The sequence below is a fragment of the Acanthaster planci genome, linkage group LG05, assembly GCF_054643075.1.
Source record: "Acanthaster planci isolate LZ-2023a linkage group LG05, COTS_SCS, whole genome shotgun sequence".
Classification (NCBI taxonomy): Eukaryota; Metazoa; Echinodermata; class Asteroidea; order Valvatida; family Acanthasteridae; genus Acanthaster; species Acanthaster planci.
In genome coordinates this window covers 7854586-7881426 of record NC_141781.1, presented here as the reverse complement: position 1 = coordinate 7881426, position 26841 = coordinate 7854586, and the positions used below count along the sequence as shown (strand labels likewise).

Sequence of the window (26841 nt, the reverse complement as noted above, 5' to 3'; positions counted from 1 at the left end):
AAGTCGTCAGTACTGATATCGATATAAAGAGCAAACTTTGCAGTGGAAGCACTGGAAGGGAGATATGAAACAGGGTGACAGTGCATCGAAGGTTGAGCCTTGCTCGGTTGTTCCTTTCGGGGGGTGATGTGTCGTCCAGAGATTTCGTTGTTTTAACCTTTGGAGGTTTTTCCAGGTCTATCATGTGGTTTAGTTCACCAGGAGATTAAAATACGTGCAATTGATCTGCTGATATTTTGTTAAAACTGTACAGAGTCTTTTTACTCGGGGCTTCCCAGTTCAAGGAGCCTGGCCTTTAGCAAGTTCTCTCACACAAAATACAACCGAACATTGATTATTGCCGCGTGACGCTTTGCTATGCAGAGGACTGCGGAAAATAGGCATGAAATACGAATTTTGGCCAGCAATCCACATTGCCAGAATCTTATAGAAAATCATTCATGTCTGAACATTCTGATTGCATGTAAGAACGCCTGAACTGTGTGACCGAAAACATCACTGACGTATTTTTACAACTTGTTTGACAATGTGTTTGTTTTCAGATTTAAAGTACTGAGATGCATATAAGAAAATAAACAAACCCGTTGCCAATAGTCACCATGGCTACCACTTGTATCACCGTACATGCAGCTTGAAAATGGGGCATTCTCAATGCATTTGCGTGCGTGTCTTTTAAATTCTTGGCATCCACCACTCGATTGCTCTGAGGGTTCACATTTACTGTTTCACGGCCGCGTGTGGCGCGGCGTGAAACAGGCGCGAGAACATAAACTGGGCACCATACTGCGACCTGCATCGCCCCTAGAGCCAACTGTTCGTAACATGACCCAGCGCCGACCATGTACGTTGCCGCTGACATTATATCCTTCGCCGAGATTGCAGTATATGTCGTTCACCCCAGTACCAACCCAAAGGGCATACTACATGCATTATTCTAGATGTCGAGTAAAAGAAACACGTTTCCGCGATTTTCGATTTGAAAATTGCTGTGTATTTGTTCATGCAAACTTTTATTCGTAAGTGGAAGGTTGTGTTGCTGGTTCGACTTTGTCTTGTAGCTGTGCCACAGCTGACTGCAGTGAATCGAAATCCCAAGAGTGTATCGTGACTTCACGATCGGAATTCTCCTGAATATGATGAAAGGGCCGTCTAATGCTTACGTTCCCACCGGCTTCAGTGTTTAATGTAAAATACGGTAAATGATTACTTTACAATGAACCACTGGGACGATAGGGCATCGTTGCCCTGCGATATGCTGGGATCCTGTAATCACGGGCCGTTGTTGACCTATAAGTCTTGCCTTCACTAAACTTGACGTGTAACTTTGGATTGGCTTGGAAAACTTGCAAAAAAAAGTGCTAGAACTTAACACAATACTGATATGAGGTGTCATTTTGTTAGAGATACGGGGGGTTCCACTTCTAGGTGAGCTCTCCCATTTCTTGTCCAGATGCATGTTCTGTTTGTTTGACCAGTTCTCCCCAAGTCCAAAGGTGACTAGTATAAAGTCTACACTTTGTCTCCCGCGTCATGGTGCGGGTTTTTAAAATGCTCGCGCTGCCACCATTACCGCTGTCATAATGAAATGATATTAATGCACGCATAAACGGATTAGGTCTCAGATTGAAATATCGCCCGGGGTATGTTTTATCCAATAACTGGTCTGCCCGTGCACTGGTTATAAATAGCCCGTGTGGCCTGTGTGGTTATTGGAAGAACGTCATTCTGGGTGGGTAAATTGAAGAGAATTTTCTCGTCTCAGTTTGGAAAATGACAACCTCTGTCATGAGCCACTTATCCTGTTTTAATGGAGAAATTGGAAGTTGCTGTACTTTCCCTTTTCATCCATTATCGTGCCAACACAATGCTTGAAATTCCGTGGGTGGAAATGGTTTTTCTCTCCATTCAGGACCACTGTATTCCTGTACCGTATTATTATACTCCCCAGGAAACGGGAACAGCCCCGCAGCACCTGGTGACGCATTTCCATTGGGCCTCGGGTGAGAGTTATGGCGGTTTGTAAAAAAAATGTAAGAGTGGGCCTGTTATGGCAGCTCCTACGCAGAATTCCTATAATCCGATTTGGGACGGGAATTGGTCCAGAGCGAAGCGATCCGCTTTTAGACACGAGATGAAGACAGATCATTGGTTAAAACCGCTGGAATCCTGGCGGTCGAGGGAAAGAGATTTTTGTGGTCGGCACAAATAATTTAACTTGGAGATCTCAACAAAGTGTTCGAGGGAATAGTATTATCTGAAATATGATACAACAAATTTGGGGCTGGGTCTTTTAAAGGATTCCTGCAATGATTTTGTTTGAGACTCACTTTTTGACTTTACTGTACATCTTCATACATTCTTAAATGTAGGCTATGAAAACTGCTTGAAATCCATTTTGAAAAGTGCTCTTGTTAGAAAGCATTAGAAACTGTTCATATTCTAAACCCCAGATTAGCTCTTTGGAGAGATGGATGTTAGTTTCGTGTGTGTGCACAAATCAGTGCGTCATGGAGGTTGAGTTCTGGATGACATCACACTTTTGGACATGAATATGGAAATTCACATCATAAAATCTAAAGGTCAAAAAATTCAGATGAACGTAGCCAAACAAGAATCGAAAATAAGGTTTATTGAAACACCAAGGTGCGATTTCAAGGATTGTATTAAAATAACCGTGTCGTATGGTTCCTTTAAAAATTGGCTAAAGTCGTCGTTTGGGGTGTTATTCTGTTGTGATTTAATAATTTGTTTCATTTCTTTAACCCTAACAGTCCCAAATCCTCCAATTTCAATATGATTCTGCATATACGCCCTAATTGGCTCATGTGTTCTTATTCCTCCGTGGGTTAATCATCACTCAGTTTCAGAGTAAAGAGGGTAATTGTTTTGCAGTAGAGATAGGATCGTTATTAACTATTGTATTACGCTTCTTTCTATTATGTCTGTCGTGTCATTTAATTAAATGGGATGAGATTCTGAGCTTTCTGTTAATAAAGATTGGCCTAATTCTCAAACGCTTTAGTAATAGTTTTATAATGCAAACATTTCCATTTCCTCAATTTGCAAGAAGTTTTATCGAGGGAATGGTGTCTTTAAAGGTCAGCGAACCGTCTCCCTAGTTGAGCACGTCTTGTGTAGTCAATTACGCAACTGGATTGTCAGCAATTAAAAATCCAGAACGGTATACGTGCTATTGTCTGGCTGCTGACCGACATCGCGCCACACAAGCTGTGCGTTACGTCACCCCGGTCCCATGATGAGCGCCTCGCCAGTGGATTCAACCTTTGGTCGTCCGGTTCCCCATGTGTAAAACCCCAGGGTGCTTCACACAACCCGTGCGTTCCCCAGTGAGGCTCTCTCCTGCGTGGCTTTGTCAATCACAGATCGATTGATTGAGGCCAATACGATTACTTGATTGACACGAAGTACTTTTTTTCTGTCATTAAATCATCCTTTTATTCTCATCAAATCAAGAACGACAAGAAATCTGAATTGTACCTTTTGGTGTAGCTTTGGAGAACTGAGTTTTGACTACGGAGACTACCACCCTTCGTCTGTGCATTGGTGAAAGGACTGAAGGAACAGATGTCGTGATCAAGCCATAGATGAAAAAACTAACTCTAAACACTAATTCTGAGTCATAGGCCTACTAGTTGTAACTTTCGGGATGTAAAGGATGATCACTTTTTTGACAGAAATCGGTCGCTATGTATGACCTTCGCCCAGTACTCCTCTGACAACAAATATTAGTTTGTTTTTTCTTAAATTTACGGGGTATGTTGAGCTTCTCAGAAAGTGAATCTTTGTGCGGAATCGCAAAATTCATTTCCGTCAGCAAGTTGTAGAATGTGAGTGGCATTTTCAAACTGCGTAGCTTTGAACTTTTCTTAATGCCGTCAAATTTCCGGATGTACTCGTCGAGTAATAGCTGGTCAATATTGATTTATGAGCTCTGCATGCGTTCCTGTCCCCGCTGTAAAATACAGACCAGTTTGACATGTCTGGCGTTTGGACGTCAAGGCTGAATTCCCTTGTGGTGTCGAGAGGCGTTTTCGATGTGGTGTCGCAATCGAAGAAAGAATCGTTTTCTTGCAGACAAGCAAGCGCCAAAGCAAGCAGTTGAGGTGGTAGGTGGAGGCCTGTGAATTTCATTTGCGCCGCGCTGGGCACTACAATTGGATGATGGATGATGGCTTGACTGAGGCCGGCCCCGAATCGGACATAGCTTATTTGTACTAAACCGGCGTTTGAATTTACAATGCGAATTCGATAGTGTTGACGTCCGAGTGCTGGGAAATTGATTGCACTTGCTGATTGTCTGTGCAAAAGTTGTAGACCTAGATTGATTGCTGCTCAGGTAACGGGCCCTGTCTCTTATTTTCTTTTGTTCAATATTAATCACCCATTTTTATATTTGGCTTTCCTTCACCAAAACCGGCAATTTTAATTAGCTTTTATTTTGTAAAAAGAGCACGAATCGTGATTTTGAAAGATAAGTATGTTTCTTTTCCCCGTTGTTTTTAGTTTCCACTGGATGATATCGGCAAAGCTGTTTAAACAGATTGCAGTAAGTGAGGACAGTCCTCAGTTTCCAAAATTTTGAGGATGTGCTTTTCTCTAACATTCATGGCAATCTAAGTCACTTAGAAAATCGCGTCATTTTAAATTGCCATATACTTCGATTGGGTACAGAATCACCAGTCGAAAATCGTTCCGCTACGCTTCGCATAGAGGATTCCATCGCCCAGTATTTTGGCCATTTAATTAGCGTCTTTCGTCCGTCAACAGAAGAGACTGGAAGAATGGCCCGTGTTCACGAGATGCTTCCCCCAGTCAATTAGTCCTAAGTGAACCCCCCGCTGGGTCTATTAGTTTAGCCAAGGCTCAGCCTGTTCCTAACACCCATTTAGTTTTGCCATAGAGCAAAACCCGTATTTTCCCAGAGCACAGCGAGATCATGAGTGATACAGATTTTGCTGTATTTAGATGCAGTTTGTTTTTACCGAGCTTTAACCAGTCATGCGCAACTAATAAAGTAGAGGAGGTTTTTATATTTCACAGCGCAAACGATGTTCTCTGTGCAAATGTCCCCGTAGAATTTTAACACCAGTATAATGAGTTCAGAAGAAAAAGCGAGTATTTTTGAAGGAGTTGCAAAGGAAATCAATTAACTCTCCTTGGCCAAAATGGTGCAATTGGCCTTTCTTTGAATGAGGTATTCAGTTGGGAACACAGGGCACTGTATATGGTGCGAGAGATTTTTTTTTCTTATTTGTTTTAGGTTAGTAAAACTGTAACACATGCACTAGCATCAGCGTTGGTCGGTTAGATTAGAGCGGCCTGCTTGTATGAGTCGAGAAGTGTGTACTGCATGAACTGTTTAATATTTCTCCCTTCCCAGAAAAAGTACATACACATGCACTTTCTTGACATAACCTCCATCAAGCAAAGATCTTGTGATTATTGGATCTTGCCGCTATGTTACACCGAAAAGGTGGTCCAGTAGATCGATAACCCACCAAGGGATTCCTTTGTTATTTCCCCCGAACAACCCCACGGGCTGTGCACCCATATTGCAACCCGCTAGGGCTGGGGCAGAACGGGCGTTCACAAGTCACCATTCAGCCGAAGAATGGCGCATTGAGCTGGAAATTTGCACAATTTACCGGGACAAACGCTCCTGATTTCCCATTCACCGGCGCTGATCCGCTGAGAATAACGCCTGCGCTAAGACCGCACTTGGAACCGAGGGCTTAACAAGTACGGTTGTTTTGTGCGTGCAAGCTGCCGCAGAGGTCCAATAGGCGAGAAGCATATCCCGTACAGTGTTTATTTTCTATTAGGTGTGACAGCTGGCGAGAGGTGCACAGTGTGTTGCGATCGAGTGTAAAGTCACTGCTTGGTTGGCAAACGGAGAGGGGGACATTCGGCTTACCATTGCTCTATGGGTTTCTGTCTGCCTGCTGTATCGGGGAAAACGGACCAACTTATATCTTAATAGTACCGTAACCAGACGGTAAAGTATTTGGCGGCGGGCCCTCGGCGGTAATATACCATTCTATTCAGTCGTGAAAATTGGGGTTTTGGAAGGCCAAGGCCAAGACACGATGTTAACCGGGCTGCCCGGGCCGAGCTCTGTTCAGCTCGCCGCCTGGCGTGACAGCATGATTGATGTGTGACTATGCCACTCTATTTCCGTACCAACAGAGTGAACCGCGCTAGCATCTCATCAGCAGCAGCAGTCGCGGCAGTTCGACCGTCGGAGCCTGGCGAGGCGGCAGCTACATGGATGGTTATGGGGAGAGGACAGCGCTTCCACCGCGCGTCGACGGGCCAAGCCACGGCCGTTGTTTTCTACGTATTCCTGATCATCGCCATGTTAATCTCCACAGGTAAGGCGTGATCTACTGCTTATATTTCACGGGCAGACGATCAAGAGAATCCGTCGGGCCCCATTGTTGGGAGGAAGGCATGCAATTTACGTTCCAGACGAAATGGTATTGTGAACACCGCACACAGAGAGCCAAAGGACGTTTTCTCTTTTGTGCGCGCAATGCCCGGTTTGTGTTAACTGATGAAGCTCTGTTGGCTGCTCGTAATACATAATCGTAATTATATACCATGATTGGTTAGACGTCTGTGCTTTTTGATTGGGTATTGGCGAGTGCCTTGTGATGGTGGTGGGTTTCTTTTCCTACCGCCATGGTTACTTAAATTACCTGTTTTGCTGGGATCATTTTCAAACGTTTGACATCCCAATTGTGAACCCCAAGATCTTGAGATACATGTAGTTACACACGCACAGTGCGGCCATATACATGTACTGTAAATCACTGGGGTCCATATTATCAATGTATATCATGTACATTGCTGTGTGATATCGGTACATGTGCGTGCTGATCGTGCAGCTTAAACTAGTGCCCGTTTCTATTGCTTAATTTATCGGCAGTTGACCATAGTAATTAGCAGTTGAACATGATTTAATTTGCATATTACTCTGGGAGGAAAGTTGGACCTTTGGCTTAGGTCTGAATCGAGTAAATAAAGAAGTGTATGTAATCGATGCATGTGATCTTGTGAAATTTGCCACATTAATGTTTTTTTGGCTACCTTTCGGTTAGAAAACAAAATAATCGATTTTAATCAGAGCAATGAAACTACAAAAATCTTTTCATGCTATTTATTTTCTTTCCAGTGTCCTCTGAATGTAAATTGAAGAAGTGTTCTCAAAGATACTCCCAAAAGCTGACAGAGAACGTTCGACGCAACCCCAACCGGAGATACTGTCAGGCTCTAGTGGACTACAAAAAATGTGTCATGGATATCCCGCCCAGGTCCTGCCGTGGAGAGCTAAACTACCATTCCACCCTCTCCATCATCCCAGACCTGATGGAGCAGAATAACTGCGAGGCCATTCTGGCCGAGGAAGAGGTGCCCACCACTCCACTGCCAAGTGGGGCCAACCTGCCCCGTCACCGGACGACAGTGCCCCCAGCCCCGGAGTTTTACGATCGATGCGAGTATCGGGGTGAGCGATCCTACAAGAGCTGCAGCCTGTTCGGGGACCCACACCTGAGGACTTTTGATGGGTCATTTCAGACCTGCCGGGTGGCCGGAGCCTGGCCGGTCTTCTACAATAAGTATGTCGCTGCCCAAGTGACCAATGTCCAGCTTCTACATGGATCGGGTGCTACAGCCACGACCAAGGTGAGTATGGAACTTGTCACAGTGAATACGGGCCAACAATTGTGCGCCTCCAAGAGTTTGCAACGCGTTGGCCAATCACAATGCGCGATTTTCCAACTTTATTGTGGAAACGTCTTAATTCCTAGCAGAATTTCAACACATAAATAATTCCGTGGCATGGTATACGTTTCTGAATATTAACGACGTTAATTAAGATAAAGAAACAATTTTGTTGACAACAAATTTTGATTATTGAACCCCACCATAATTTTATGGTTTTAAAAAGGTGACAATTAGAATGTCTTGGATATTAATCCATAAACATGGGAACAAGTAAAACACGCGAATGATAAAATAAGGGAAAGCACAATAATTTCCTGTTGCATTGTCGCTGTAGTCATTCGGTACTGTAAAATATATGTTGATGATTTTCTTCTCTTGTGTGTTCAAACTTCAAAGAGTGAAGAAAACTCCACTGAAACTAATCTTGGCAGCAAAACAATACGAAGATCTATACGGAACTGAGAGTCGAAACTGGTACTTCTGGAAGGAATTGGGAAATGATAATTGATTTCTTTGAGCGCTGTAATTTTTTTTGTAAAGCTTCAATAATATCGGGCATTGGCCGTTATGAATAATGGACTTGGTGAGATGGAGTTGGCCATTTCGACAGCCATGCCAATAAAAACACCACGGCACGCTGCTGTATTCGCCATGGCGTCGGCAGTAATTTCTCACAGCAGCACGTCGCCCCAGTTCCATTCCCAGAAGGCCAGCTCGGCTAGCCTGGCGCTACCCTCTCTATCCAGCGCGTCCACCGCGTCCACCGGGCCAGTGTCCGTGACCAATGCTAGCTTGGGCTCTCGCAAATCATTCCAGCCCTGTCTGCAATATTGCAGAGCCATCTACATTCCGTCACATTAGGAGCAATTTGTTGACACTCTCTCCTTGTTCTGTCAAGGGCGCGAGGAAGGTCAAAACTGGCTCTGCTGCGCCATTTTTAGAAAGAGCCGTTCATGACATGAGATTCATGCACAATATGGCCCTCAAGAAAGCGCACTCCACGTGAAAAGATGACGCTGAGAAATATAGTCAAATCGTCCATAAGAACGACAACTTGCATAAAAAAAATTGATTATTAAACTAAACACCTTTGTAACAATTTGGTTCGTTTAGCACGCCCACTTCGATCATACATAGTCTCCCGCACTCCTCACAAATCACAGGATCTATCAAACAACGTATGTTATGTGTGCTGTGTTGTTTACGAAATGATATTTTCAAGGTAAACACTCGTTTGTTATGAATAAAATTATAATTTCTGCGTAGCTCTAAACAACATGGATATAAATCACAGTGTGTCGGTTAATTTAATGCAAATTTATATAATAAGCAGTGTGTGGAATTCGCTTGATTTTGCTGGGGAAGGAATTTCGTTTGGTTCACTTTAAGTTGATAAATCTAGAAATAACAGGGCCTATTTACCATGAAACTGGTATTGATAATGTTCACACGCACAGCACTGCAGATATGAGTTTGTCTGAAATTATTGTACCATTTTTAGAAGTGGTCAGTGAAATGAATTGTGCTTCAAGCTGTGTACGATTGACCTGCTGATTCTGACCCCTGTCATCACCCGAACCGATCCATCCCCTCCAGTCTACCCGCATAATCCCCCCCAATTCGCCAGATAAAAACATGTCTTGCTCCCGCAGAATGGCCATTGTCAGCACCAAATACCGTCGTAAATACGGCCCCTGAAAGTGGGCACAAAATCCCCCCTCTTGTTCCGATGGCGCGGGCAAACAACAGCCCCCACCCTAAAGCCTGGGCCAATCTAAAAACCAGTTGTCAATTTGGAGTTGGCCATTGTGTGCCGAGCCCCCTGGTTGAGTGTTTTCTTTTAATTCCTCCCCAACCCAATTTGCAAGCTTTTGGGCCATGTTCTGAAACTGTGTTCTCTATTGTCGAGCGTCCCTCTGCATGTATGACAATACTCCTTGGTCGGGATTAGGTTATTGGCGTGTGGATGTATGCAAATATTCTGTTCAGCAAGCTTTCTTGGAATCCCCACAAACGACAATCCAATTGATCCAAAATACAGACAGGGAAAGAAAGAAAGACGTCAAAGTGTGGTGTATTTATCCTGGAATTTACTTCTTGTTTTGCATAGTGAACATACATCATTACATGTACATTGAGAAATCCATCTACAACTTAGTGTTGAAAAATGGGGGGAACTAAAAGTAATGTCAGAAAATAGAACTTGCTACTGCAAAATTTGTGTAAATCCATAAACTACATCAGGGCATGGAGATGGGGACTCAACAATATTGCTTCGCATCACCATGGAGGTAGATATAGAAAATCTACCTCCATGGCATCACCAACGCATAAAGTGCAATGAAGTTTCACAATAATCGCTCAGGTCCCCAAGCATTCATACCCTGTAGGTCGTCTATCTGAAGTTCTGGAGGCGTTAATCATAAAGCCACCACGGCAACATACTGCAGCAAGGTTTTAATTTTCCTATGCAAGCTCGATGCAAGGGTACCGTTTAATACTGGCGTCTTCATTTTTTAAACATCATCAAGCATTCTATCTCCCCACTTGTCCCCGATTTGTGAACTGAGGCGTCCGCACAGCCCCGAGTTCTAAGTCGACCTTTGACACTGTTTTGATAAGTGCTCAGGGATCATGCTCACTGTTCTCACAGTTTGAAGCACACAAAGAAGTGTATAGTTCTACCGTCATAAGGCTTGGCCAGCCTACCTTTTTCAGTGAACTGAATTTTGCGAGACCTATTCATTTCTGGGATACTGTACTCAAAATAATCCAGGATACTTTGTTACCAAGCACAGTAGTTGTGACCTTATATCATGTATACGTGTTACTAGGCATGGGTCTTATGTTGCCCCCGGTGGAGTTCGGTGACATAATGGGTTTTATCCCCGGTTATGCCGTCCCATTGTCAGGTTACAATTGTCCATTGATTAATATCTCAAACCCATTAAGTGCTAAATTGGGTCATGCATCGATCATTTCCGCGACTGCCATCGATCAATCGCGGAAATCAATTGGCAGCGTTAACCTGTGTCCGATGTTGCCATGAATGTGACCAAATAACCGACTTGCGTGCCATAAACATGCGTTGTCGCGGCATGAGCTCGATTGTACGCCCAACACCACAGCTAGCTTCCCCTCCCTCAAAATTGAAATGAATTCACAGTCAACTTAACATCAATAAACCACTAGCTGTACCCACCAGTGGAATTACAGTTGAGAAACGGCGCGGTACTAATTTTTCTCTACGCTGTGATTGTTTTGCAGTGAAGCTTCAGAAGTGTGACCTCCTTCTTCTACTCACACACACTAATAAGAAGTTTCGAAGTTCATATCGTTGACAGTGGAACTACATTCAATCATTGTGATAAACAATTTAGCAATCCCCCCTCGCCTCTTTTTTTTCATAAATTTTCGTTATCCTCGTTTATTACCTTGCACATGGCAGGAAACTTGGCTGTTAAAAACCACACGAGGCTCCCGCTGCCTTTTCCCGCTGGCTCCACGCACCCCCTTTGTCCCCGGCCCTACTTTGGTGTGGCCTAGCCAGCAACGTCCATGCCTCATTTCTCGCTTGGCTGGCCCGCAATTTTTAGCTTGAATATCCTGTTTAACGGTTAACTGAGCAGAGTCGGTCATGGCTATCGCCAGAGCTTAATAGATGTACGCGGACTGTATATGAAGGCTTTTCCCGTACACCCATAATGTATGATCACTGTGGATGAAAAGCCGTATGGCTTAGCACAGAGCTCTGCCTGCGGCAAGGATTATTCACTTTAGCCCCGTGTAGTATATAGCTGCACGTTTTATTGCTATAGAACAAAATGGCTGCCGAAATCTGCTGTTCACGACAAACATCATTATACATGCACAACGCAGCGCTGTCAAGCAGAGGCGTTTGTTGCAGTCAGAGGATGCTAAATATTATTAGTTGGTAGCATTACACGAATCCGCCCTTGACAAACATAGATTCAGTATCGTCTGTGCTGACTGACAGAAAAATTTGGTTATCCTGAGTGCCATGCCACTGTGTGTCTGTAGTCCGCAACAGGAATTGAATTCTGAACACGGCCACACATTAGACAGGAGATGGCGTGCTCTGTTAGTGCGTGCGTTGAACGTTTTACAAGCCCGTTGTCCACAAAGGAATTGTCGGGTGTTTACATTAGCTTGTCAGCAGTGTGTAAAGACGTCATTAACATAGATTTTCCACAATTTGCTTATTTAAGCTTCACTTCTGTAGACTCTTGAGATTTGTCAAATTAACCTGATGCTTTCAGCAGTTAATATTATTTTCCATGTTTAAAAGTGGAAACCCATAGTGGTGATTTGATGATCTCACTTCCACCCCAGAATTTCTGTTTTGATTTAGAAAGGGAAACTGTTGTTGACAGAATTATCACAGTCATTTGAAATTGAGCAACGATGCCGCGAGAGCTGCCATAACTTCACTCATGACCGTACATACACTACTGCAGCAATTGATCCGTACAACATTCATAATCGCCGTCCGTGATGCATGCATGAAAGAGTTCGGAGTTCACCTACAGTACAGCGTGAAACGAGTAATAATTATCGGAACTAATCTCGTAAAAACATCAAAAGAAATCACACCAGGGGAAAACACTGATTGAATACTCTATAGAAAAGCATGTCAATCGGTGATTGGCTACGTTTTTATCCATGCTGCAAATCATCCTTGATATTTGTTTCCCCCATTTTCTTTCGAAACGTTTGTACTCAGTAAATGAAAAACCACCTGGATTCGGACGAATGTATGTATAACTAAGAGAAAAGCTTTGGCTTTAGATCAGAGGGATTTGAAAGATCATTTTAATCCGTGCGTATAGGTTTTAGTTTGATAACAGATACCAGAGAACTGAACAAAAATTAAAGGTATTAAACTCACGGTGGCTTCTCGCAAATACCAAGTCTTGTTGGTACTGTCGCTTGTCTCTATGCGCATGATCAGTCCAGCAGATGCACATGCATTACACAAATTAATCACTCCATATACACTCGGGGCCCAATGCAATTAGACCCACTTTAGCCTTAAAAGATTTTAATCACGCAGATTTCCCTCTTGATCTATCACACCGCATGCACTTTCAGCCTTTTAAAGAGCACCGCTGGCCCTTTTTTGGTTATGACGAATTTTTCAATAACGACTCGTCACCCTCCCTGTCTGTATTTTCACAGTTGTCCGTGATCGTCAAGGGACACAGCGAGTGTGCCGAACGCAAGCTGTACCTCGCCCAGACCGGCAATCTCCCGGGGGGCTTCGTGGACGGCACCCGGAGCTCTGGTCCGGAGGGTAGGGGAGTGTTCATCTTGGAGGTTGTCCCAGACAAGCACGTGGAGATCCACATCCGCTACATCGGCACCGTGATCATCATCCGACAGATCGGGGAGTACCTCCTGTTCTCCGTCCGAATGCCGGAGGAGATCATCAAGAGGCAAGGCCCGGAGGATCTTCAGCTCTGCGTCCGGGGTTGTCCCGGACGGGAGAAGATCGACTATGTGAAGTTCTTGAAACAAACTAAAGACGTGGACCAGGAGAAACTGCAAAGAGCCATTGCCAAGTGCCGGCAGACCAACGTAATCGACGTGTACCTGGATTCCTGCGTGTTTGATTTGCTGACGACTAGCGACGACAATTTTACCAACGCGGCTGAAAACGCCCTGCGGGACATCTCACGGCTGCAGCCCAACGCGTCCCTGTCCCTCCACAACAGAACTAGTGTCTTTGAAGACAGCAAGATACTGGCAGCCCTGCCCCCAAGGAGGAACGGTGCACCTCCAAGAACTCACATATCCATGACTGCCCTCACGCAATTTGCAATAGTATTACTGGCACTTTGGGCGTCGCACCAGCTAACAACGTGAAAGACAAACAATGTAACATAGATGCAACTTATTTCTTTTAACTATCAATATTATTTTGCAAACCGTAAAGATGATATATATAATTTGTACATAGAAGTGTACATAACTATACATACTTCAAAAGTGAAACTGCTAGCCACGTTGTACCACCGTTTATAATTATTGCTAAGATGTACATAATGGTGAGGATAAAATACTATATGATCTGAAGTGTATTTACTTAATATTTTGCAGTCTTTGTAAATGGAAGGGACTGCATTACAGCAGATTATGCCGTCTCTTTAAAAGATAGAAACTCGTTATTATTTTTATTAGAAACAAGCTTCACAGTAACTAAAAGGTGTGGGAAGGTATTTGGAATCCCAGAAGTGGACGAGTTGAATACGAAAATGAAAATAGCAGATAACACGGAACGCATTACAAGTAAAGTTTTCCGCCAGTCTACAACTGAAGCCATCGTGTAAATTCGATAATCAATATGAAATCCATATCGAAACGATAATGAGTTACTCCTTCCAACGGTTTGGATTGTAAATTGAGTCGGTACCAAACGAAATCAATCTGATATGTATTATGGTTGAAGGGGCAAACATTTCGCTTTAATACACAACACCTGCTGGGTGTGAACCCAGCACACAGACTTAATCATCTTAGTGCCCCACTCTGTTACTTGATGCACCAAGCATGCATTGTTCTCCCAATCTGCTGTGCATGTACAAATGCACCTGTATTAAAACGCCTTCCTAGTCGATTGAAGTTAAAGTTCTGTGCTCTTGTGCTCGGAAGATTGTACGGAGAATGATTTGTGTGTGCACGTCTAGTCTAAAATCCTTCTTTGGATAATATTCACCTTTGTCGCTCATAAATCTTGTGCGAAGGGTCGCCAGTGTGGGTTTTTTTATACACTGAAATACATTTCGATTTTTCACGGATGTTATTGCGTTAGTTTACCCTGGAAACCTTGTGCTCACATAATGACACACACCGGACAACGTCGTGTGCTATGTGGTGGCAATGGATGTTGTACAAGAAAATGTACGACTCTTACACTGATTCATTTCGGAGGACATGCTATGAGCCGTTTATCACACAAAGTATTTATTAGGAGCAGATCCTTCAGTTTTATTGGCAAACCTATGTGTTGTTTTCCTGCTAAGTTTGGTTAATGCATCCGTGATATGCACACTAGTCTTGACTCCATAACAATACTAATATTAAGTTACAGCTCGTAGCTAATACAAAACAGGTCAATCACGTCACCGACTTTTAAATGTTACTGTTATTAATGTTCACGCTGGCACGCGAGCAAAGCATCCGCTGTAATATTGGTTGAATGTGACGTCTAGAAACGTAAAGAACATGGCAACATATTCACGTTCACGTGGAGTATATGAACCAAAAATGTGTTTTTGCAACACAAATTCGAATTTCGAATGTTTCAAAAGCCATCCAGAATGTGGTCCAAAATTGTGATACATGTATCATGCCTATTGATGGAGCATACTGGTCTCTAGCCTACTCTAAGCCCAGCGTCACCTTAAAAAACGTTAAAAGCATTTTGCCAATGCCAGTGGGTTATGCTCATTACTTTTGTTCTTCGGTTTTGTACGTACGCTAGCGTTTTTTAGTACAGTAATATTATTCCTTGTCACCGTCTAAGAATTTTTTTGCCCGCAGATAGTTAAACTTCTAGTAGTTTAAACATAAAGTTGCAGCTTCCGAGTATACACGCAGTATATTATTAGTATTCAGAGACAGAAATCAACAGGTTAATGTGCACATTCGTAAAGGGGGATTTTTTATCTGTGGTGATAATTACAAGGAGTGGATACACGTCGGTCTTTATCGGTGACGTTATTCATTTTACGTCGTAAAATGTATGCTATTCTCGAGTTTTCTTAAATGTGTGACTGGGTTTGGTGAAGTGGCTTCCAAACCGTCACTACTGTAAACCGACGCTGTATTTAAACAGATGTATACATTACAAAATAATTGCAACTGTACCCATGGCTTGATTAGCCATGTTTGCTGATGACATCGCTGATTTTTTCTTGTTTTCTTTTTTTTTTGGCAGTTTTTGAAGAGAAAAAAAAATTAAATTTATAAGTTAAAGGAGTCTTGGTGGTGTTTGCGGTTTGTTTTCTTTCCATTGAGGTCACCATTCTGATAAGTAAAACTACATGTATATACACATCGTGATTGATGTCCCTGGTACTAGATTTCCCGGATTATGATGCTTTTGAAGCACCAGTCGAGGAGTCGGGGTGGTATTTTGGCCAAGTTTGTGAAGTGGCAAGGTGGACATGGGGCCCTTTTTAACGACAGCCTTTGTTTGGGAAGTACATGTAGTGTACAATGGACGTTTTCTTGGAAACAAGGCTTAGACTCGTACACCCGCCCATTTTATCGGGGAAAGGGAAAAAAGTTTAAAAGCCAAGGGCTGTTCCAACACGCCACCGTTATGTTTGGTTTTTTTTGGGGGGGTGGTTGGTACTTGGAGGGGGACTTTTGAGGGGTTGAATCATTTTCGAATCGGTTTCTTTACTTTTGCAAAGAAATATTTGTTGCCCAGTCAACCGGGCCCTTTTTCTAAAAATCTGCATGAACACTTCCTTCGCCCTCTTAAGCCCATGCAAAACAAGCTATTTTAAACACCAGTTCGGTTTTACTGGGATTGTCGCAATTGAAAATTAAAAAATTACAGTTGTCCTGTTATTATTTACTGTTAATTCAGATTAACAGCGATACCCCACTTCACTTTAAGTCAAGTGCATCTCCGATTATTAAACTAAACAAATACAGGAAATACAAGCAAACGAAAACCATAAAATGGATGAGGGCCCTCTTTTGACATTTGTTTGACACATATTATGTCAGCAAGCGTGATTCTGAGTTTGTGAGTTGATAAACGGTTGAAAACTTGAAACAGCAAAATATCAAAACATTATTTGAAAGTCTTCGAAATAAACATTGGGAAACGCATAACATTAAACATCAAAACGGGGTTCGGCAAGAAAAAGGGAAGAACACCAAGCAAATCCTATGCCACGCCTCCCAAGCGGTCACATTGGGAGTCTTGCTATCGCAATAAAAGCACTCCCATTTAACGTGCACGGAATACGGGCGTTTCACAATAGTTTGCAAAGCGTTGGCCAATCACAATGCGCGAAATTTGTCGACCCAATGCGTGTTTGGAAAGCGTTGACAAATTTCGCGCTTTGTGATTGGCCAACGCGTTGGAAACTCTTGGAGGCACACTACTGTGAATCGCCCGTATTAATCCTGAAAGAGCCGAGTTATTTTGGCCCATCTCACAGCCGCCACCCCGCACCCCCAACTCGACTGTGCCAGGCTTGATTTTTTTTAGGGGGGTGGGGTTGGGGAACTTGTCATGCATGTATAGACACTCCTTATCATTAGTGTGAAGTTTGAAATCAACCAATCTTTTTGTTGTTAGAGTCATTTTAACTTCAAGGCTACTTGCGTGCGTTCAGCACCGCAGTGGAAAGAGTATTTTTGGTTAACCCGTCTGTGAAAAAAAATGCGCGCTACGCAAGAACGGGTACGTGCAAAATTGGTGTCAAAATGACCGCAAGGAGTGACCGGTACTCTAAAACTCCTAAGGGCTCGACTCCTGAAAAAAATGCGGCGATATGGAACAAATGTTGAGGCGAGGGTGTATTCCGTTCCCACTTCGGCTCTTTTATGGAAACCGGTGCTTTTAGATTGGGAATCATGTGCTATGGGGGACGAAAAGTGGCCATCTACTTTTCTGCTGTCAGGATAGTAGAAAAGCAGATTTTACGTCTTTGTAACAATTTTTTTATTTTTCTACTTTTCTGCTACCTCAAAAGCAGAATGACCATTTTATTGTAATGCATTTTTCCACTTTTCTGCTTTTCTGCTACTACAAAAGTAGTTTTACTTTTCCTTATTTTGACGGCGGCCGAAAAGTGGCCATCTGCTTTTTACCTGTCAAAAAAGCAGGAAAGTGGATTGAACGTTTTGACGACAACCGTGAATTCAACTTTTCTGCTTTTGTGATATCGGAGAAGCAGATTTTACATAGGTGGCCGAAAAGTGGCCATCTGCTTTTCTGTCCTCAATGGCCCATGAATGGGGTCATGAACCGGTAGGTTACGACCATTTCCGTTCTGGGGGAGTGAAGACGTATAGATACCAATATGTAAAGTACGCTTTCTGGGGACCTATGAGGCAGAGAAAACAGCATCTCAAAGGAAATACAGTTTTACAGCTATCATCCAATAGACACACAAGTTTGCTTGGGCCAAGGAGCCAAGGAAACCATGCGAATGTTTCATTACAAAAGATAGGGTGGAGTGTAATTATTGGTTTATATGTCTTCAATCCCAAGAAAGGAAATGTTCATAACCTGAGGTTCACAACTCCCTTCACGGCCCTTGGAAGGCAGAAAAGCAGATGGCCACTTTTCGGCCGCCTATGTAAAATTGCTCCTCCGGTACCAAATAAAGCAAAAAAGTAGAATTCACGGTTATTGTCAAAACGTTCAATCCTCATTTCTGTCTGTTCGAAAGCAGAAAAATAGAAAATAAAAAATTGCATGTAACAAAGACGTAAACTCTGCTTTTCTGCTATTCTGGTAGCAGAAAAGCAGATGGCAACTTTTCGTCCTCCATAGATGGCCGCTTTTCGGCCGACAGCGAACGAAGAAAAAGTAAAATCTGCTTTTCTTGAATCAGAAAAGCAGAAAAAATGCGTAACCAAACAATGTCCGTTCTGCTTTTTGAGATGGTAGAAAAGTAGGAAAGTCGAACTTGCATGTTACCAGAACATAAAATTTACTTTTCTGTCATTCTGATAGCAGATAAGCAGATGGCCACTTTTCGTCCTCCATACATGTGCACCAGTTTAATACGAGAACAGGCATAAACGTCGACGATAAATAACCTCAATTCAAACTGTGGGGGGAAATTATTAGAAATTTCCAAGGTCTTCACAATAATCATTGCATTCAAGCTTAATGTGTTATCATTTTCCACTTTCTCTTCATTTTTTTGGGGGGGGCCTAAATGACGGTAGTTTTTATAAATTTTTAACTGCGGGAACGATTACGGCCTCGCTCTGTAAAAATGCTAGAAGCACATTATAGCCCAAAAAAGGATTTATACTTTCAAAATTTGCTCTCGAGCAGGCTCATCCAAGAAAGATCAGGAAGATAAAAATGAGTCGACCGGGACAAAAACATACTGTGCAGTGTGTTTACAAAGCTCGGGCTACGTGTTCTGAAGTTTAAAAGGTCATTTTTTTTCAAGGGTCTTCATCCCACAGCTGCCACTTCTGTTTTTATAGTTTTTATTCGCGATGATATAAAAACAATGCCGGGGTAAAACAAGGAACATAAACATCTGTACAAACGATGCATGTAGCTGGTTTCTGTTTTCTTACCTCCAAGGTAACCTATATAAGAACAAAGCTGTTATGATAAGCCCACCCTGTAGAAGTTCTTTAAAAAAAAAAAAAAAGATATACATGTACACGTATAATTTTATCAAGACGTGAAAGGGATCTGCTGCACGAATACCGCATTAAACTAGGGGGCGCTGTTCATAATACAGATCTTTATCAATGGTCGAGTTCGGGCAGCCTGTTCTTGACACGAATTTCTTGTTCTCTCATTCGAACGGTGGGAACACCACCTAAAATCACAGTTCTCGAAACTTGGGATCACGCACCACCACTTTGTCAGGGTTTTACAGGAACGCACGGAAAAAAAATCATGAAATTTTGATTGTTGAACAGCCACAAGAATAGCGCGATGGCTTACACAAACCGAGACAAATGGGAAGTTTTGCAAAATTAACATTAATAGTTTTCTATAACACAGAAATGAATGCTCTTTTTAAATAGAAAAGAATTCGTCCCAGTTATCAACGGATCAACCCTCGAAAAACGTACGTGGACGCCGCCATGTTGCATGTTGCCTGCCAAAAACTACCAGCGATAACTGGTTGTACGTTACCGGCGTTCGAGCGACCGACCCACGAACAACAAATTGAGCTGTTCGTGAACATTCGAGAACAAGCCAGGCTATGTATCGAACAAGTTTCCGCTACCTTACCTGTCCATTTTGGCATTAGGAGGGTTCAGAATTACCTCCAAAATTTGTTTCCTAAATATAAAAAATTGGGGCAAAGAGATGCCATACTTCGTACCATGGGCGGATCCAGGAATTTTTGCAAGGGGGGGGGTTCGGGCCGGAGATTTTTTTAATGTCTCATTTTTGCAGACATGCGGGAACGACGATGAAACATGAGGCCTATTTGACATAGAGGCTGAGTTCGGGCGGCTTGTTCTCGTATGTTCAGGAACAGCTCGATTTATTGTTCGTAAGTCGACCACTCGAACGCCCGGAACGTACAACCGGTTGTTGCATGGAACATGGCGGCATCCATGTACGTTCTTTCACAGTAAACTTGGAAAGCTGGGCTGAATTCTTTTCTATTTAAAAAGGAACATTCATTTTTTTTTGCTATGGAAAATGATTTTTGTTAATTTTGTAAAACTTCCCATTGTCTTCGGCTTTGTGAGCCATCTCGCTATCTTTTGCGACTGTTCAAAAATCAAAATCTAGCGAGTTTTTCCTCGTGTTCCTGTAAAACCCTAACGAAGAGGTGGTGTGTGATCCTGTTCCGGGAACAGCGTTCTTGGGTTGTGTTCCCGCCGTTCGAGCGCGAGAACAAGAAACCCGTGTTAAGAACAGGCCGTCCGAACTCGACCACAGTGTTTTGAAATTATTTCCCCATTTTTTAAAAACTTTTTTGTTTTCAAAACTGGATCCGCAGCTGCATACTCTCCGTCAAATTGTGGGGGGTAATTGCCCTATACCCTGGGTTTTACGCAGATGTTTCTGGCTACGCGAACATGCGCTAGTCCGTGGGCTGGGAGGGGTTTCACCGCACGCCAGAACCAATCGCCACCGGCATTTTTTTTTCCTTTGCATGCTCGCATCAAAGACTCGCATCAGAAAACATCAATGTGCATCCAAAATGCTCGTATAATTTTTTTTTTTGGGGGGGGGACCAGGGTTTGCGGGGGTGGTAATCAATTGGCTATACTATGACCTACATATTCAGGCAGGCATATGCAGTTCGAGACGGCGAGAGGGCGCGCGTGTCAGCTTGTTGGCGGTACAGTACGCTGAAAAGACTGCCTTAGAGGGCGCTGTGTAATCAACATTCGTGCCGCAGGTTGGAGATCCTGACCTCGACATGTCAAGGCATGCAGCTAAAAACCGAGGGAAAATCTCTATCGATATAAGTTGTTCGACAGTGTTCGTTCGGACAAACTGAGGCAGGGAATAGCTAACACTTCACAGAATACAGAGTAAGTATACCATCAGTATGAGTTGATGACTAATTAGGCCAAACGATATTGTTTATTGAATGGACACCACATTTTCAACGCAGTCGCACGATTACTTCATCGTGCGCCTGATTTCCGGACATAAGAATTTGTTTAGGTCCTATAGTCCGAGTAAGGACCTTATAAAGGAAAGAGTTCCATGTACGGACGCCACTTGACACCCTGTGCACAATCCCTACGGGACTGGTCCGAAAAATTCTAAGTGTTTCTAAGTAAACGACTTGTTTGTTTTCCCTCCTAGTCCTAAATTAAACTTTTCTGGACATGTTTTGCCTTTCTGACAGCCACTGACAGCTGATAGATAAGGAATAATTACTGGCGTCCGTATATGTGTCTCTTCTCCCCTACAAATCGTGTTTTGAAATATTTGGACATTACCGGGCGGTAGTAGGGTCTTACAACTTTCCATTAATTAGTTTTACTCAAATAGGCTCAGTCATAACGTCACGTAGCCCCAATCAAATAATCGTCAGATTTTGTAATGCATCTGACTTGTCTGATGTTACAATACAAACAGGTCATGCAATTAAAATCCCAGTACAATCTAGGCCTGCATGTCTTTTGCTGGTCCCTGTACTTGTGTCGTCAAACCTATGTGAAGTACGGTAGTATAGTAATGAGCAACAAGTCCAGCAAAGATTTGATTTTGAGTTGAACAGCTTGAGCCTGAATCCAAAACACTGGTCAGTTCTGAGTGAATGTGGATTAGCATGTAAAAGATGAGCACTTCTTCACAGTTCACAGAATGCAGCAAGGAAGTGATCCAGGAAACATAGGAAATGAAGTGCTGTCTTTTCCTCTCTTTGCCATTTTTGTCTTCAGTGTGATCATGGACAGCCTCCCGTTTAGTCAGTCGGGGCTCGGCACCCAGGGACAGGACCCCTGCTTCGTGGTCATGAACTCCCAGGTTGAGGAGTCTCAAGATATGGCACAGGCGGTTAAGATGAGCAACACAGGCATGACCGGCCCCAACAAACAACGGATGCTGTGGGAGCTGGCGGCGTTGAGGGGGACTCAACCGAGTCCGGTCTTGGTAAGAGAGTTGGGAGGAAAGTTGAAAGAGAAGAGTGAGGCTTTCCAGAGGAGTGAAGGTAGAGGATTATTAGGGTAAAGAGAATTTTTTTCAGGAACTTTTTGAAACGGCAAAAAAGGTAACCATGGTATTGGTATCCCAAACCAAATAGTTCATTTTCTGACATTTACCATAGTGCGAAATTGGCTAAATCGGAATAACTTTCAAGGGCTGATTTTCTGAGGTCTTGTTCTTACGTGTTTTGTTGTTAATTATCACCGTTTATTAATGACTTTTAAAATTCTACAATTATTGTGTGGACTCGGCCCTTCAGCAGTTCTGCTATGACAGTCCAAAAATAGGTTAACTTTGCTTTCCACTGACCCTGCCTTTTTTTCACTCGATATCTAGACAGCAGCTGGAAACCTTATTGATGGCAACCCAACATCATCAAAGTCAAAAGGTGGGGAACATCAGCAAAGCAAGAACTTTAAGGCACGAGAAATGGCAGGTACATGTTCAGTGGCCAAGAATTGATTCTAATTAACCCCTTAATGCCGGGATTCTTTTGATCACGACTGCTGGGCTGCTGTATGCCCAGAATGCAAAACTCTGTCCAGCAGCAGGCCCACATTGAAACCGCAGCTGCATGGTGAATAGAATGTATATGTGGTATGCACTAATCCTCACACAAAGCCGCGGCTGTCGATGGTTCCGATGGGAAGGGTTAAATAAAACAATCTGCTATAAACAGTACGGACCTTAGGGTTATTGTCATTTAGTACTTCCTGAAGTCTGTTTTTCAAATCCTTCTTAAATTTTACTGCTTCGTGCTTATCAGGTTGATCTCAGTGTACTGACTTTGTGGAAGGATTGTGATCCTGATCGGCAAAATTCTTGGTACTTTTGTTGCAGCAGTGTTGCATTGTTTAAACATTTTTTTCTGGAAGATTCTTTTGCTCCTTTCACTGAACCTTTTACTGTCTGTTACCACTGAAGGATCACAGCCCACAAACCCACAAGAAGGCGGAAGCCAAGCACCAAACCAAGGTGCCAATCAACCGGGCAGTGCTGGAGGAAATGACGGGACTGGTGGCAGTAACCAGGGCGACGATGGGCAGGATGCGGCTGATGGAGCCGCTGGAGGTGGAGGGGATGGTGGGAATGATGGAGGCCAAGGAGGAGGCGGAGAAGGGGACGAGGAAGAGGAGGAGGAAGACCAAGAAGAAACAGGGGAGGAGACATCTCAGGACCAAGACACCAGCAGTAGCCGCAGGTGAAACTCAAGGAATGTCCTAAACCACAGCTTGGTGTGTGGCTTCAGAGTCAGGCTTTCAGTTTTAGACGTTTCGTCGCCTAGTACGAGACCCTTCAAGGTTACTGCAGTTAGTGCAGTGGAGTTGAGTTGTATGACAGAAAGGCAAACTTTGAAGTCCTTATTTTACTGAGGTTTAACAGAACATGTTTTTTGGAGCCCAAGGTGAAGCCAAAACCTGAAACCAAGCTAAGGTTTGGAAATGGCCTTACTTAAAAAAAACTTGACTCATTGGCAGTACAGTTCTGATGATCCTGCAATGTTACTTTGAATTAAGCTGAAGTCAAACGTTACAAATAGAAAGTAGGAAACGGCTTCGAATTTAGAGGGCAGTTTTAAATTTCAGATTGCAGATTTAAACCTCACATGCATGAACATCACAAGAATTTAGTCTTTCGCCTTGGTTTGGTTGTTGAAAGATTTTGATATTTAAAACAGATTTCATGGGAAAAGTTTATGAGAACTTACAGGTGGCTCCTATTTAATATTCCACGCACTGAACGTGTCTGAATGGATTGTGTGTTTCTGGTACACGTATGTCTGCAGTTCGGTGCCCAAGTTGGTCCCACCTCCAGCTCTCCGCACACCACCCAGGACAGTCCGAGTCAAAGAGATTGTTGAGGGAGCTAGTGAGAGTCCAACCACATCACCAGGTGAGTCCAACTTGTTAAGGGGGTTCAGGTGGTCGTTCTTTGTTTTCAGGTATGAGGACAGTCACTGTCCAACTGGAGGAAAGTTTAGAGAAGAGCACTTCATATTTTAGCACCCCTCCACATCCATTTATATACAATTAGCTGCAGCTGTCCAGAGTCGTAAATTGTATAAAAACAAACTAAAGTTTTCAAATACAGATTGAGTGCAGCGTGTCATTCATCTTATTAATTGAACAGGTTTGTCAGGAAAACAGGAAGGATATAGTCTCAACGGACTGCAGGCAATTCAACAGATATGCCTACTTACAGAGTGTCCATAGGAATACAGCAGCTTAATGGCCCAGTTAATAGAAGGAAATCAAACACTGTTTATGCACCTGTTGCAGGCCTCTTGAAACACTGCATATACACGTGCACATGTTTTAAATGTGCGTATATACATTTGAGTATTAAAACAAGTACGTGTTTCATTTTCAGATGCACCTGCTGGCCCTGAACAGAGCGACAATGACCAAGGAGCAGGTAGTGAGAGAGGAGGTGGCGTCAGTGATGCCCCCACGGCGGTGGTGGGAGATATCACTGACGAGGGGCAGGGGGCAGCCTCGGACTCCTCACCTCCCGAGGAGAGGAGAGGAAGAGACAAACAGGCCGGGGGTTCGGGATTGATGGACCCTCCGTTGCACTCTGTCGTGTCCAGGAAGGGATCTTCAGGTATGCCGCAGTGTTCCACTCATTCAGAATCTTATTTCAGATAGATTTTTCAACTTCAAGTTTTTAAGGAAGCCTATCAGCCTAAACTGGATCACAGTGTTCATGCAATCTTAGGTTTATGTTTTTTACTGTCTGCGGGTTAGGCTTCAAACAAACTTTCTTGTACGTTCTTTGGGCAGTCGTTTCTGTCAGGATAACTTCTCACTAGTTGTGGACCTGTTTGCCTCAGAAAGTCCTCTTTTTACAAAAATAAAGGATTGAAGAGTTATTTTGGGTAGGGCATTGCCGGAAAATGTGATATTCTAACCAATAGGGGTAGTTGAAGACAGAGGAAGTATTACACGAGAGTTGAGCCTTCCAAGAATCTACTGTCATTTCTCCAAACCCTGTCCAGCTGAAATGAGTACGCATCATAGTCTTTTGAATGTAGTGTTCAGGCACACGTAGAGACATTGTCCTTAGTTAGAAGAGATTCCTTGAGCAGACTTTGCGAAAGCAAAGTGTGTTTTTTATTTTCAAAAATATAAAACACACAACAGGCTTTTGGATGTGGTACATCTTCAGACAGGATGTCAATATGCTGTCTGCTTTTTGGTGATCAGTTTTCCAGCTCTTTTTGATAAACCATCAAGATGTTGGTTTGGGCATCTTGGTTAACACTGCGGCATTCAACAGCCTTAACCATTCACTTTATTGACAGCAAAGACCAATACGATTATACAGAATCGTTGCTCTTGTTCAAAGTAATCAGTTCATTTGAATGAGCAAATTTTTTTTAGCCTTGCAAATACGCGGCATTGATAAACAGTGCCACATTTTTGACATCTTCTGTATGATTTTAGAAGCTAGTCATTCCAGCAGCAGTAGTCATATCAACAGTTCCAGCAGCTACCGTACGTCACATGACTCGGCATCGAGCAGTCTCTCCAGCTCCTTATCGGCAGCTTCATCCAAAAGTGATGGAGTGCCAACCACATCCTCGTAAGTTGCCTTAACATCACAATATACACCCTAGGGTAAGTTAGATCAAGGACCATAGTTAACCATAGTTCGACTAACTCTGATCGAATGCACGCTAGTCGACGATAGTTGGACTAGTCTAGTCAACTATTTGTGACCAGCCCATCAAGGTTGGTCGCATCGTTTGTTGCCATAAAACCAAATTTGAATAACACGGTGTAGAGAGGACAAGTTAGAAGAAATATGCCAGAAAAACAGTACGTCACTAATAAATGACCATTTTCACTTTTATTTTTGCTATTTTGCCCTGTCTGTGGTCACCTTTTTTCTCCTTTGGCCTAATGATCTGACTACAGTTGACAAGGGTCATTTGCATTTCAACTTCACTGCACATGCCTTAGGTATGCCATGAATCAACCACTTGTTAACTAGTGGTCCTTGATGGAACTAGCCCTTAGTTGATACGATAACACTTACAAGTATCTTTGCCTCAGTTTGAACAGCCTGCTATGTGGGGATATGACCAAATGCTATTGCTGTAAAGCAGAGACAAAGATTAAGGTCAGCCATTGGCCTAGAGTACATTAAAGCAGACACCTGTATTTCAATGTTTTGAAATCCTCTTCAGTTCAACTTCTTACAATGTAGTTTTGTTCGATGAATCCAACGGTGCAAGTAAGAATTGATTGAATAATTCCTAACAAGAAGTGGCACACCAGAAGTAGAAGGTAAAAGTAATATCAGGTAGGAAAATTGTAAGAGTATTTGAGACGGAGAACTAGCAAGAAGTGGCATGAGATTGTGTTTCAAGATCATGCTGTACAAGGGTATCAGTGTTTTATTCTTCTTTGTAGACGATTCACACAAATTAAGGAGCGTCCATCCAAGCCTGGTGTGCCCATCCCCCAAGCCCCCTCTCAGTTTGCCGAGTCGTTTCCAGAGGAAGGCATTGGGGACACTGATCCAGACCACCCTCAGTCCTCCCAGCAAGATCTGTTCTCTGATGTGGAGGAAAGAAAAGGTAGGTTTTGTGCTGATGTTGATCAAATATCTTGGCAAAAGTGACGCTGTTATATCATCTTTAACCAGATGTCTCCTGACATTCTCACTAGAGACCCCTCTGTATTCTGCAAAATCTACCGCTCTTCAGT

General features: G+C 43.1%; 2 protein-coding genes across 11 annotated transcripts in view; both read left to right on the top strand.

Annotated features, from left to right (window-relative positions):
- The window catches only part of LOC110987184 (repulsive guidance molecule A-like), a 105891-nt gene extending 90141 nt beyond the window's left edge, over positions 1 to 15750 (top strand). For 4 of the 6 annotated variants that reach the window (XM_022249709.2, XM_087136775.1, XM_022249689.2 and 1 more), the window contains exons 2-4: positions 6208 to 6392; positions 7196 to 7707; positions 12949 to 15750. In XM_022249709.2, coding sequence (XP_022105401.1) covers positions 6290 to 6392; positions 7196 to 7707; positions 12949 to 13635 — 1302 coding nt within the window. In that variant the 5' untranslated portion in view covers positions 6208 to 6289 and the 3' untranslated portion in view covers positions 13636 to 15750. The other 2 variants (XM_022249700.2, XM_087136776.1) reach the window with 2 other exon arrangements.
- Positions 15751 to 20838: 5088 nt separating this feature from the next.
- The window catches only part of tp53bp1 (tumor protein p53 binding protein 1), a 29545-nt gene continuing 23542 nt past the window's right edge, over positions 20839 to 26841 (top strand). For 2 of the 5 annotated variants that reach the window (XM_087136960.1, XM_087136959.1), the window contains exons 1-8: positions 20840 to 21000; positions 21862 to 22072; positions 22463 to 22562; positions 23051 to 23327; positions 23913 to 24019; positions 24497 to 24730; positions 25573 to 25711; positions 26545 to 26711. In XM_087136960.1, coding sequence (XP_086993086.1) covers positions 21869 to 22072; positions 22463 to 22562; positions 23051 to 23327; positions 23913 to 24019; positions 24497 to 24730; positions 25573 to 25711; positions 26545 to 26711 — 1228 coding nt within the window. In that variant the 5' untranslated portion in view covers positions 20840 to 21000; positions 21862 to 21868. Of the gene's footprint in view, positions 21001 to 21861; positions 22073 to 22462; positions 22563 to 23050; positions 23328 to 23912; positions 24020 to 24496; positions 24731 to 25572; positions 25712 to 26544; positions 26712 to 26841 lie in introns of all 5 variants that reach the window. The other 3 variants (XM_087136962.1, XM_087136963.1, XM_087136961.1) reach the window with 3 other exon arrangements.